At 35.9% G+C, this 12,465-nt stretch overlaps 1 protein-coding gene across 1 annotated transcript; it reads right to left on the bottom strand.

Moving 5' to 3' along the window:
• Positions 1-2,359: 2,359 nt before the first annotated feature.
• Positions 2,360-10,558, bottom strand: PARP11 (poly (ADP-ribose) polymerase family, member 11). Its single transcript, XM_010180138.1, has 7 exons — positions 10,421-10,558; positions 10,202-10,322; positions 8,833-8,908; positions 7,202-7,274; positions 6,985-7,115; positions 3,201-3,352; positions 2,360-2,791 (listed from the first exon to the last, which is right to left on the bottom strand). The coding sequence occupies exons 1-7, from the start codon at positions 10,556-10,558 to the stop codon at positions 2,478-2,480; spliced, it is 1,005 nt and encodes a 334-aa protein (XP_010178440.1). The 3' UTR covers positions 2,360-2,477.
• Positions 10,559-12,465: the final 1,907 nt, after the last annotated feature.

The following is a 12,465-nucleotide window of genomic DNA, read 5'->3' as shown; positions in this document are numbered from 1 at the left end:
ACCCTCAGCACATGGACCAAGCAGCTTCCCCAAATGCTGACAGATTTATCCTTTCTTATTCTCCTTTAATCCCTAATTGCAAAATATGTTTCTCTAAAAAGGAAAATACTGAAACAAAAGAACCTCAGAGACACTCTAAGGTAATAGGCAGGCAAAATTAAATACAGAAATTAATGACATTTCTAGTTAACAAATCAGTAGCTGAGAAGAGCACAGCAAAAGACTTGTTTCTAGCAGTGGAGTCACAATCTCTTTTGCAAAGGACTCTAAAAGTAGATGATGTAAATTAATCTTGAAATGTCTGCAAATAACTGTGCAAACAGCCAGGACCAGCTGGTTTGCCAACCTTAACATAACAGCAGTATCAAACTCACAACAGCTCAAAGCACACAAGGAAGAGAAACTCATTTTATCGTACTCTATGGAAGTGATTAATGTCTGAATGGGCAGAGTTTATTTTCTTTATCCTTTTCCCATACTTTATACCCTCCTTTCGTTACACTGCAATTGCCTTCTTGCTTATTCCACTCTACATCAAATACTCTCCTACTTCTGTACATTCAAGTGGGACATCTAAAATTAAAAGATCCACTCAGAAGAACTTGCAAGTTTCCAGTATTCATGTTCACCATGGCTGTCTCTTGTCCAGGCATCAGGATGAAAACTCAGTGCAAACGATGCTTCTATGTGCATTCATTACCATAGGAATGAAATGTGACTTCTCCAACTAAAACCCCGAGATAGAACAAATGTGGGACCAGAATTGCAGGGCATGTTATGAGGGACAATTATCTCTAAGGGTATGTGGAAGGAGAGTGTCTGCACTAAAAGGGAAATGCATCTTAGCCCTAAATGGTTTTGGAACAGAAGCAAAAGGAAAAGCTGTCATGAAATTTAAAATACTTGTGCAAGATCCACTGACAGGTAACCAGCAACACTAAGGAGAAGGAAGAGATGTTTGCATCCTCAGTTATGATGCCAGACATGTAGTCATATTCTGCTTCCAGTTCCATAGGTTTAATATCCTTTTGAGCAGACTTGGTCATGCCAACAGTGCCTCTGAAATACAACAGATTTTAAACATAGTCTTTGATCCCAAAAGTCCATTAATAATTCCATGACAGAACAATACAGATCATTCCATATCTGCCATAATTATGTACTGTTTCTATAGGGATTTGTTACTGGTCACAGTCAAGGAAGTAGCCTGGAAAGGCTTCCATTTAGACCTTGTCCCTTAGTACTTCTCAAGTCCCTTAACAAAAAACACTAGGGACACAATTTCACAGCAAATTGTTTAACGTTTCAGTGCATTTCATTGTAACAGCCCCTTCTTCAGGCTCTTCATGTATTTAGCTACTCACGTAGCTCTTTCGCTCGTTCTACATGTTGAAAATACTCTAACTATACCATTTATGAAAACATGATCTACACAAGTGTTACTGAAAGCCTCCTATTAAAGTGTTTAAAAATTAAAGGATGGCATCTTCTGAAACTTTCATTGTTAGTTTAACTGTATTGTTTCCAGTAAAGTTAATTTAGTGTCTTCAGTAACTACAAGTACACGAACACTGAGTGCTTCTTAAACCCTGAATAGGACAGAATCACAGCAGCACAGCTGCATAAATGTAAGTGGATGGACACACACATACTATAACAAGAGGGCAGGAAGTCTATGGAATAAGAACTCAGAAAGGTGCATGGCACTTCTGATATCCCAGCACTGAGCTCAAGTTACAGACCAAACAATTAACAACCACAGCAGCTTATGGGCATCATCTCCATAAAAATCAAAGTTCAAATCCTAGTGCAAGGTTTTTTTAATCTTCCAAGTATAGGATTAAAGCTTTGCAAGTTTATAATTGATGCTTACAGTAAAATGTACCTAAACATACTGGTTTCAGTGAATTTTATAGCTCCTTCATCAGTTTTCTCCAGATGGACTTTTGTTATAGGTTTAGAATCCAACTGAGAGACCTCCAAACACAAAGCAATATGTCCTACAGAACACAGACATACACAAATATGTAGACAAGTCCCCTGGGGTTTTATTGGTGGTGGTGATGTTTATGTTCTACATATAATCTTTATAAAAGATTAGTTTCACCATATGCATATTATATTACAGGCATATCTCTACCACATAAATAAATACTTGTAATATATTAAAAAAATCAGAACATAAATCTTACCTTTGAAAACGTAACCAATGCCCAATGTACTTAAAGCTCACTAAGCAATTTCAAATTTGTAATAGTCTCTACCTTTGAAAAATGCATTAGTAAAGTTTAGAGATTTTTAAAAACAGTTCATCAGTCTCTCTTAAATGTTTAATAGCTTCCTTCCTCCATAATCATATGCTAGCTTTTCTGTCACCTCTCTCCTTTCACACTTCACATTTTTATATTGTTGTCTTTACAAAAGGAACAAAAGTATCAAAAAGACACAGACAAAATTTAGTTCAGCTTCTTCTAAATTTAGCAGAATTCTATTAAGTACTCAGGGTAGATTTGGTTGGCATCAAAGATAACAAAGATCTTTGGGTTCCAGGTATTATCCACACAGCTGTCATACAGGTTCACAAAACTTCCATCTTTTGAAGGAGGCCTCATGTACTTTGAATCACCATTGATGTAGTCCCCAGTTAATACACGAGCAAGAAACATTACTTTATCTGGTCTAATCAGGTGAGGCTGCAGATTCACACCATGAATTTGAAAAGTATCTCCATGCTTCATGTCCTCTTTGCAGAAACGACTGGAATATGATGCATCTCTTGCGAAATAGGTCCCTTTCAAATAAAAAAAAAATCAGGTTACGTTCTTATCATGATAGCTTAAGTACTAGAGCATGGACATAGGTATAAGGATGATGAAATATGTCTGTTCTTTTATGTTCGCTAGCACTTTTTTTTTCCTAAATCATTAGATTATGGCAACATAACCAAATATTTTTAGTGGGAATGTTTCAGTAGGGAGATTGTCTCGTGACCAGCACTGCTTTGTTGGGTATCCCTTCCCCACACTCCCTGGTCCAACCAGCCGGCTGTAACAATCTCATTCCTTACTGCATTCTAACATTCTTAATTACACTTAGTGTAAAACCAAAGCTGTATTAAACAGCTCTTGGACAAACACAAGGAGTATATCACAAAGAACTACTGTAGGGAACACTTAAACTGTTGTGTGTTACTTACTTACCTTTTCCATATGCAGCAGCATGCATCCCATTTATTCGCCAGTCAAAGTTATGAATACATATTGCTTCTACAAACTCATTACTGGTGCCATGAAACAGCATCTGCTCATTAATAGCTGAGATACCTCTTTTCTTCTTTAGTTGAGCCTTTTTCCTACAGAGAACACACAATACAGCATTACAAACATCTGTACAATCAAATCAAGTCACTTCTTTGAAAACTCTGTAGAGGGGACAGATCTAAAACACCCCATACATTCCACTTTCACAAGTGTCTAGATGATTCTAGTTTTTAAACAGGTGCATGTTTAGAAATCACACAGTTTCAGATGCTACAGACTATTCTCAGAAGTAATCCAAGATTAGGAAAAAAGGTATTTTAAACCAATTTTATCAACATTGTTCATTTGGCATTAGTTTCAGTGGTGGTCATTTTCTGCTGATGCATTTTTAAAAGAAAGGCATTTTTCTCCCATTTTTTTTCCTCCACCTACCTACATAGCATAGTGGGAGTGACAACAAAGTAAGTGGATTATAAGGTATAATTACCCAGGTAAACCAGCAAAAATGTTATTATTACCTAACTTTTTAGGTAAAATTACTTCAACATGCTCATTTCATAATCTTTTGACTTTATGGTTCATAAAAGAACTTCTAGAAGAAATAAGTTGTGCATTGACAGGGTTTCATTGGTTTAGAATTTTAAAAAAACCCCTTATACTACAGGTGAGCCTACATGACAGCCTAATGGGCAGATGGTCATAGCATGTCTTCAATTAAAGAAGAGATATATTTTCCATCAATCTTTTTAAAGTTACTTCCTATCAGCTGTGTTTTTCTAAGATCCAGGAAGCAGTTGACTCTGCAGCTATGTCTAAATCACTAAGCTGTTCATAGTTATGATCCCTTGACTGTCTAGACAAAAACAAGTCTGTGTTTGTCATGGCTTTGCTCTTGTCTACGTACCTGAATTTTCTTCCTATAAAAGTCACTGTGTATGGGGCACTGTGCTACATACTTAGGTTTATCAGGCACATATTTAGGTTTACTGAATTAAGCAATCTGCCCAAAACTGGAGCACACACTTGAACTGGGGAAGCTTTCTCAGGGCCTGCAGTTTAGATGTAGGCTGAGGAACCAGTCCCTATCAACCAGGTCCAGTGAAAGACAGGCAGAAAAGATTCCTTAACATATTAATGGCATTACATTGCAATTATGCATTATTTATAAAGTACATTTCATAGAAGTGTAAATCTTGAAGTACTTAGCTTAAAAGATATATTTATTCTGTTTTTCTCCTCCATTTAGTGCAAACTAAAATACCTATGTCAGTAGAATATCAAGGGCATCTGGGAGGTTTCACTAATAATCTCAATTGTACCATTTTGTGTCAGAGGCAGAGAGGTTCCAGACATTCAAGTTCCACTATATTAGCAATTCACCAAACTGCAGGAGCTGATTCCCTGCATCTTGAGAAAACTACCTGTGTGAGGCAGCACGTCTAAGTTAAGGGCCAGTAATGCTGAACATTTGTAATATTTCAGTCAGCAGCCCTCTACTGCCGGCTGCTGATGTCTGATAATGTATAAAGGTAGCCTACAGTAACTTCTCTTGAAATAGAGGAACAGGACAAATTTATAGAAAAGGTGAATAATAAACTGTCTAAAAACGTTCTGTAACAGTCCTCCACTATCTCTGACCAGTTCCATAAAACAAATTTAAAATAATCATTAATATGGGAACTATTGTAACAGACAAACATGTTTTGACCACTACAATGATGCACATAATCATTCAAACAATGCTCAAATTTAATCACTGACCTTATCAATGAAAAGTTTAAAAGTATTCTTTATAAGCAGTGGAATACACTGAGCACACTGGAAATGCAGAAATGCCATAGCAGGACTTTTTGTTGATTTGGAACAAAAATCTAGAAGTCCACCTATTCTGAAAAACATCACCTTAGCACCTTCCACTAGCAGTGACAAGCTAATTCAGTAAGACAAAATTAGTTGATTCACCACTCAGAAGGCTCTCAAATAGCCAGTTCACTCAATAAAGAAACCTAAAGCAAAACTAAATACCCGGAGACATACTCTTTGTACATAGGTAAGCACATAAACTGCTTTTAAAGATGGTCAGCAATCTCACTGACCAAACCCCGTTTTCTACTTGCTGTACTCCTCTACAACTTCAAACTGAGATGCATAAAACAAAGTATGCTCAACTGAGATTCATCTTCTGTTACTTTCAGGTTCCCACATGGGACTCCAAAAAAAACTTGTAATGAATGTGAAATGCTGGAATAGCTACTTCTTTGTAATATACTACAAGGCAATAATTTCTTCACCAGTGTGTGTAAGTCCATCTACTCCAAGGCTGTATTTTACCCTTAGAACAAAAGCAGCTAAGCCTCAATTGCATACAGTAATTCTAGCAATTTTCATTGTTACTTGTATTTTTTTGATACAGGAAAAAGGTTTTAAAACTGAAGTTGCTTTTCTCCATATACTTTTACACCGTGGAGATACTAAAAAGTACTCCAAAAAAGTAGTTAGTTATATGGAGATCCTGCAATACTCTTGACGTATGAAATTCTAATTCCCATTCTCAGGTTTGTACTTTAAGAATATTCTAGCACTGCATTCACAGATTCAGAGTTCTTAAACCATGAATTCTACTCACTGGCCAGTCAGGAAAACTCATACAATCTCCAAATGACAGCAGTTCCAAAGCTAAGCAAAAAAGGTCTTCCCTTGCCCCTCTCTGCCATCTACACTGGACACTCAAAGGACATTTAGTTTGAAGTTTGCTTGCTATTCCTAATCTCAAGAATTAAGATTGGTATGAAGATGGTATACATACACCTCTACAGAAACTTATTTGTAAAAAGGTACATGTTGAAACACAAGGCCAAGCAAATAAGCCTTAATACATAAACAGGTAAATATAACCAAATAAATCCGTAATTAAGAGAAGGCTAACTCCCTTAACCAAGAACTTAAATTAATTTCCTTACGCATATTCAAAATATAGCTTTAAATTAACAATAAATTACATATCTTTTGAAAAATCATGTAACAAGCAATTTTTAATATACATCTGCTTAGTTATTTCCTCACTATTTAACTTGGTTCAGTTGGTTTAATATTGTAATACATCTTTAAAACTTATTCTGATGCAGACTCCTTCTGACTTGCTACACAAATAAGAAACTGCACTTTCTCCTTCTTTCAGGCTGGCACAGTATGAAGAGGGAAAAGCACAGAACTTAGAAAAAGCTTTTGTAGCACATTAAACTTAAAGAAATTCCATGAATATGTGCTAACTGGACACTTAATTCTGTCCTAAGTCTCATAAAGTTGAGAAATTAAGCAAGCCACAAATATTAATTTGTTTCATTCACTAAAAATTAAAATAATTCAAGCTTGTCAAGAAATTATATTACAAAAAACTTTTTTTTTTCTCCGTACTTCACTTTAAGTATCATGGGCATCTAGCACATGGACATCCTGATTATCTTTAATGCATCAGTCTTATCCGTGCTACATCTACATCGAATGCATTTCTACAAGTATTACATTTCTGCACCTGCAGAAGCTACGGAGTCTTGAAAATGAAATTTTGAATGCAAAGGAATAACAAATAAGAAAATTTTAAGAATATATAAAGTAACAGATATTTTCATTAATAACAAAAGCAATTAAACATGTTTCTGCTGCATGCCTTCAAGATTTGCTCCATTAACAATCCTAAGACTGTTGGTTTTAGAAATAATCTCACCTGCAAAAAAACTCCCACAAGTCTAGATTTTGTATTCTCTTAATTCTTTTAATTCGGTGGCTATCCATTGTTTTTCCAAAGAGACTAGAAACTTCATTATATTCATTTGTTTTCTTTTGCAATGGAATAAGCTGGAAAAAAAGAGGTTAGTACGATTTCAAATGGATGCATTATTTCATTATCATATATTTCTGACCAATTGCATGCCAACTCTTACCTGGTATGGCTCCTCAGTATTTACATTTTCCCAGTGTGAAGGCAAAGGGATAGCCTCATTTTCACAGATGAAACTTCAAACAAAAAAAAGGTAAAAACACATCACATCAAAGACATGAGGCATTTTCTTCCTCTCAAACTCCTGCTCCGAACAATACAGTATGAAAAAAAAAAACAACTTACGCAAAACTACTTAGGGTTTTAATTCAAACAAAGGCTGTTGTCAGCAGGCAAGGTCTTATTTTGTATTCAAATTCTGGCTTAGTTCATTATAAATAAACCACAGTAATGAGCAGTTTTAATACACCATCTACTCAACAAATACACAAGATAAATCAGAAGTGATGGTCAGAAAGGTCCACAACATCAGGAGAGCAACGCTACTTTAGAAATGTGAGAGGGCAGACATAGCCTGAACATTGCAAACTATCAGAAACCACAACTAGCCTAAGCCTCCAGAAACTTATCCCCCATTTGAAGTATTTAAAAGCAGCATACTAAAAATACACACTTGAAAATTACAGTTGAATTTGTTAAAAAAAACCAACAAAACAAAACACAAAACCCTCCAAAAAAAGGCATTTTAAGCATATACATGAAATACATAGCAGCTTTCAAGCCTTAAAACTGGGTCTAAAACAAAGCAATCTCCTGAAAGTAAAGAATGGTGCTGTCACATGGAGAACTGAATGCAATTATTCAATGAACGAAAAACCAGAAGAGAATTGCCACATTATTGTACGCACTGTTCAGCAAATATCCATTGGGAAAAAAAGCTGACACTTCAAAAAAACAGGCGTTATTGAATGTCAGCATAAAAAGATTGCTATCACATTTTCTTATTACAGATGTCAAATTTCTTTTTGAAAGTATAACCAGACTACAATTCAGAATTAAAATTCTTTCTAAGAAACTATTTGGTGAAAAAACCCTACATATTCCACATAGTCAATTTTACCTGTACTAGTATCACTACATAGATCAGTTGATTGTTTAGTGAGAATCAGATTCATATCAGCACAGCTTTACATCTAATGACTGATCAAATAGCAAGAAACTTGCAATCTAAAGCAATTAGACAGACTCATAAACCAATCGTGTTGTTATAATGCAATTTCTTGTCATTTTGAATAATTTTAAAGTCAATGATTAAAACATATAGGCTAGAAAATATAACTCAATCTTTTTTGCTGTTACAATACTACTTCTAAATAATCTATGAAGTCATTATTACAATGGAACAATCTACTCCATTAGTTGCTGTTGCTTCACCACAGCAATTTCGATTCAACCTGTATTTACAGGAAGGGACTCCAAAGGCTAAAATCAGGCACAGCCTTAAGAACCTTGCCAAAGGATATCAGTATTCAGTATGCCTTGCCTCTCCCACTACAAGTTTCTTACTTTCTCAGAAAAAGATAAAAAATAAACTAAAAGTTCTTCTGTCACTCTTCTCCTCCAAAATGTCCTCCTTCACTTGACTAGCTCTCCAACCTTGCTTCACCTCTCAAATAGTTTGATGCAAAAAGTAAATAAATATAAACAATAAATACAAAATATCTTTTTGTTTCATTTTACCTCAAATAATCAGGAATAAAATAAAAATAATGAGTCTTCTTTTTATTTCCTTACCTGAAAGCGCTGACAGAAAAGGGAGCTCGCTTAATTGGACGTTGCTTAAGGGTAGTTAGGTTGGTTTGTTTCATCACTGAGCATAAAACAAGAGTTAGGATGAAAGTTTCTGCAATTCATCTATGGCATATGAAACATTTAAGTATTTTTTTTTTTTAAATAACGTTACTACACCCAAAGTTGCTTGACAGGAATTTCTATTTCAACAAGCAATAAATCAGCATTTTTGATAAATTTTCCTAATACTGGGCTCAGAATCACAGTCATTTTTATGAGTTGTGAAAATGCACAAATATTACACAAACAAAACCTTTATTGTTAAAATACCCATCTAACATTCAGCCCCACTACAACACTGGCAAAACTTCCAGTGACTATAATACAACTAGGATGACTAAGCGTATTACTACTGTCCTTAATGCAATACATCATGATCTACAAACAGTAACCTAAAAATTGTTACTATTTCCATGTAGTGTTTTCATTCGGGATGCTAAACAAAGGTTTTTTCCAAACAGACATTTCAACACAAGTAAACATAAAACTCCTTGACTCCTTGTACTGTTACTACTTTACTCCCAGTACATCACTGGTTTACCCAGTCCCCACTGTGTGTATTTGAAATATTATTTTCTCTAATTTGGAAGAGGCTTCTAATTAAGCATATAGCTGTTTTGTAATTTAATCAGAAAATAATCTATGGATGGAAAAGCTAAAACAAAAAAAAAACAAAAACCAAACAAAACTCCCAAAAACCAAGTCATTAGAACACACCTTTGAACAAAGGACAGGTTAATTTATAATGAGCTATGTACGTTAGAATCCTGTCATATTTTGTAATTTACAATTTATGGCATAAGTGAGATCTTCACAATCTACTAAAAAATCCTTTTGTCTATTTCCTTGTTATTCTGACAACAGAACTGGCTTCAAGCACCTGCTGAATTATGAAATCACTTTGATGCCAGTATTTTGCAGAAAATAAAAAGCTTCCTTCATATCAATGTTTCTTAGACTCTGAATGGAAGATGTTTTTTTTTAATCTTACAAAGAGTTGCACGTTAAAGAAAAAAGGTTCAAATTTCCCAGTCTCATAGATGTACGCTACATACCACCTACAGCTAAGGAAAGCAGTGGTAACACTATGGAGTGCTACTACACAAGACATGCTACTTAATTAATAAACTACACTTGAAAATGTAAGAGGGTAGCTGCTTCTACAAACTCCTATGTACTTTCCAGTAAAGAAGACATTTCCAGTCACAAGTTTTGCACTACATACGAGGACAATAATTTGCAGAATGAACAAATGAACTGGTGTATCTCGCACTTGCTATTATTAAAATTTACTCTATGAAAAGATACATACCTGCAAAGTCTATTGTGTAGTTAAATTTTGCAGTAGTAAAAGAAACAGAACCATGTGGGTTTGTTCGGAAGCTCCTTTCAATATCTTCACTGCTAACAGAGCAATGGCTGTTTGAATCAGACTTCAGAATAAATGAAAAAGTGCATTTAGACAAATTCAGCAATAGGTAGTTTGATGTATGGAATCCATCATAGCTAATACAGCTTCATAGATATTTACCTGAAACATATGCCATTTACCACACTCAGCCAAATAAAACCAGCCCCACTGGGTATCAGAGGTATCCATCTCTTCGACTGAACCTTCTGTCTTTGGAAGAAAATCTTCCGGTGTTCTTTGAAGCACTTCCTGAAACATTCACACACACACATATGAAAAAAAGTTTGGATACTATTTGCAAAAATGCATTATCTGAGAAATTAATAAAAAAGCAAAATAAAGTGAATTTACAACACTCAAAAAAAAAGGCCAAACCCTCCGGAATGAGGCATTGGGGTTACATCAGATGGCTTGATGAAAACATCTGCTAGGTACTCACTAACAGTAAACAAATAGACTGGATATCAGCAGTTGTTAGAAAAAAATAAAAAAACTAAGACAAAGAACATAATTATTTAACTGTGCAAGTCCACAGTGCATTATTCCTCAACACTGCATGAAGGTTTTTCCTCTCACAGTGCATCCACTTAAAAATGATACAGTAAAATTACTGGTACTCTGTACTTATAGTTACAGAGAAGGGTCACACCAAAAGCCAGAGTGGCCTCCACACAAGCAATGACTACCATAGTTGGGGTTCTGCTGGATGGAAGAAAAAGGACTGAGGAAAGGATACAGCGCAGGTCTACAAGCTCAGGACAAAACTGAATAGGGAATAACAAATCACATTTTCTTCTAACAGAAGGAGACACCTATCAAAGGCTGTACTTGGAACTTTCAAGTTCAAAACAAGTGAAAGAGAAACTTCTTCATAAAGCAGATGGCAGTCTATGGAATTCCCTTTCATGCTACGCTGCAGATGCTGCAGGTTTATGGAAGTTCAAAAGGCAGCTACACAGGCTCAAGCCTACCAAAAGCTATGCTGGAATACCTTTAGAAGAACAGTCCCTGCCAGATTTCAGCTTTCTTCATTCATCAATCAAATCCTGAAAACTCTGAAAGTACTTGACTCTACTTGCACATATCTCCTAACATTTTGGCTCTGTCTGCCATACCCCCACCCCCCGCAGGCAAAAAGTCTAACTAGGCTGAGGGTGAACCTTTCAGAGAAAGCAGCTTGCACTACTCCCAGAAAAAGTCAGCAATTCATCCACTCTAACTGCTTAACCAAGACCAGCACTCTTCCCAAATATCTCCTCAACTTAACTTTTGCTTCCAAGAAGCAGAACACCACCCTCCACCACAAGGCAAACAATGTCCAGTTAATATCCTGGATGCTGTAACTGTTTCCTGGATGCTTCAACCCAGAAAAAAAGTAGACACTTGAAGAAGGCAAATCCTGGAGAACAGAAGTGGGTACCAGCTGACCAGTGCTACTGGGGCAGGAGTTGAGAGCAGAAGGCACTTCTAGCACTACCTTTCCCCCTTGTTCTTCCCAAGCTACCCCTCTGTGTTGGTTTGAAAAAACAATCCCAGAAGCGTCTTTGTGGTAATGCTAGAGACTGTAGTCTAATCCTTAAAAGCTCCAAAGGGCTACAAAAATCTAGATGCTTAGAAAACAAGGGAATCCAAAGTGGACCTCCTCTCTCCTAATCCTCACAGCAATCCAAAGTCACAGACTCTACATCCACTTGGTGCTAAAGTACAAGTGGCCAACATCTTTTGATTATAATCTTTCACCTTCAACTTGATTCTTCCTCTCAGATGAGTATTTGGCTGTGTTGTCTCCTACAGAGAGAAGGCAGAGGTAGTCTATACTTTTTTTTTAAATTTAATAGAAAGCAATTCATGCTTTTTTGGTAATGTTTAGTTTCCTCATGCTCCCAATAAAATGGCCAGACTTCAGCTCCATCCCAGCATTAGTTCAGGGCTAATGTGTTAAATGTGATCAATAATATCAGTAATGGCTTTTGAACAAGTTACAAACAGAAAAGGTATGTTCCTATGTGCCACATCAACACACTTATACTCCTCTAGGGGCAACACAGCCTCCACAATAAACCATTTACTTAAGGAAACAGTTATTCCTATTGCTTTCAAAAATGTTACGTTCAATCCACATGTATTACCCTAGTCATAAAGCCTAGGGTAAGCAAATAGATTCC

The sequence above is a fragment of the Mesitornis unicolor genome, unplaced genomic scaffold, assembly GCF_000695765.1.
Source record: "Mesitornis unicolor isolate BGI_N332 unplaced genomic scaffold, ASM69576v1 scaffold29782, whole genome shotgun sequence".
Taxonomy (NCBI): Eukaryota; Metazoa; Chordata; class Aves; order Mesitornithiformes; family Mesitornithidae; genus Mesitornis; species Mesitornis unicolor.
This window is presented reverse-complemented; position numbering and strand designations above follow the sequence as displayed.

Coding starts and splice junctions, on each gene's coding strand:
- PARP11 (XM_010180138.1), bottom strand. CDS start 10,558: ATGTTTCAGGAAGTGCTTCAAAGAACACCGGAAGATTTTCTTCCAAAG. Junction 10,323..10,420: donor GTAAATGGCATATGTTTCAG/GTAAATATCTAT, acceptor TTTATTCTGAAG/TCTGATTCAAACAGCCATTG. Junction 7,275..8,832: donor TTTTCTGTCAGCGCTTTCAG/GTAAGGAAATAA, acceptor TTTTGTTTGAAG/TTTCATCTGTGAAAATGAGG.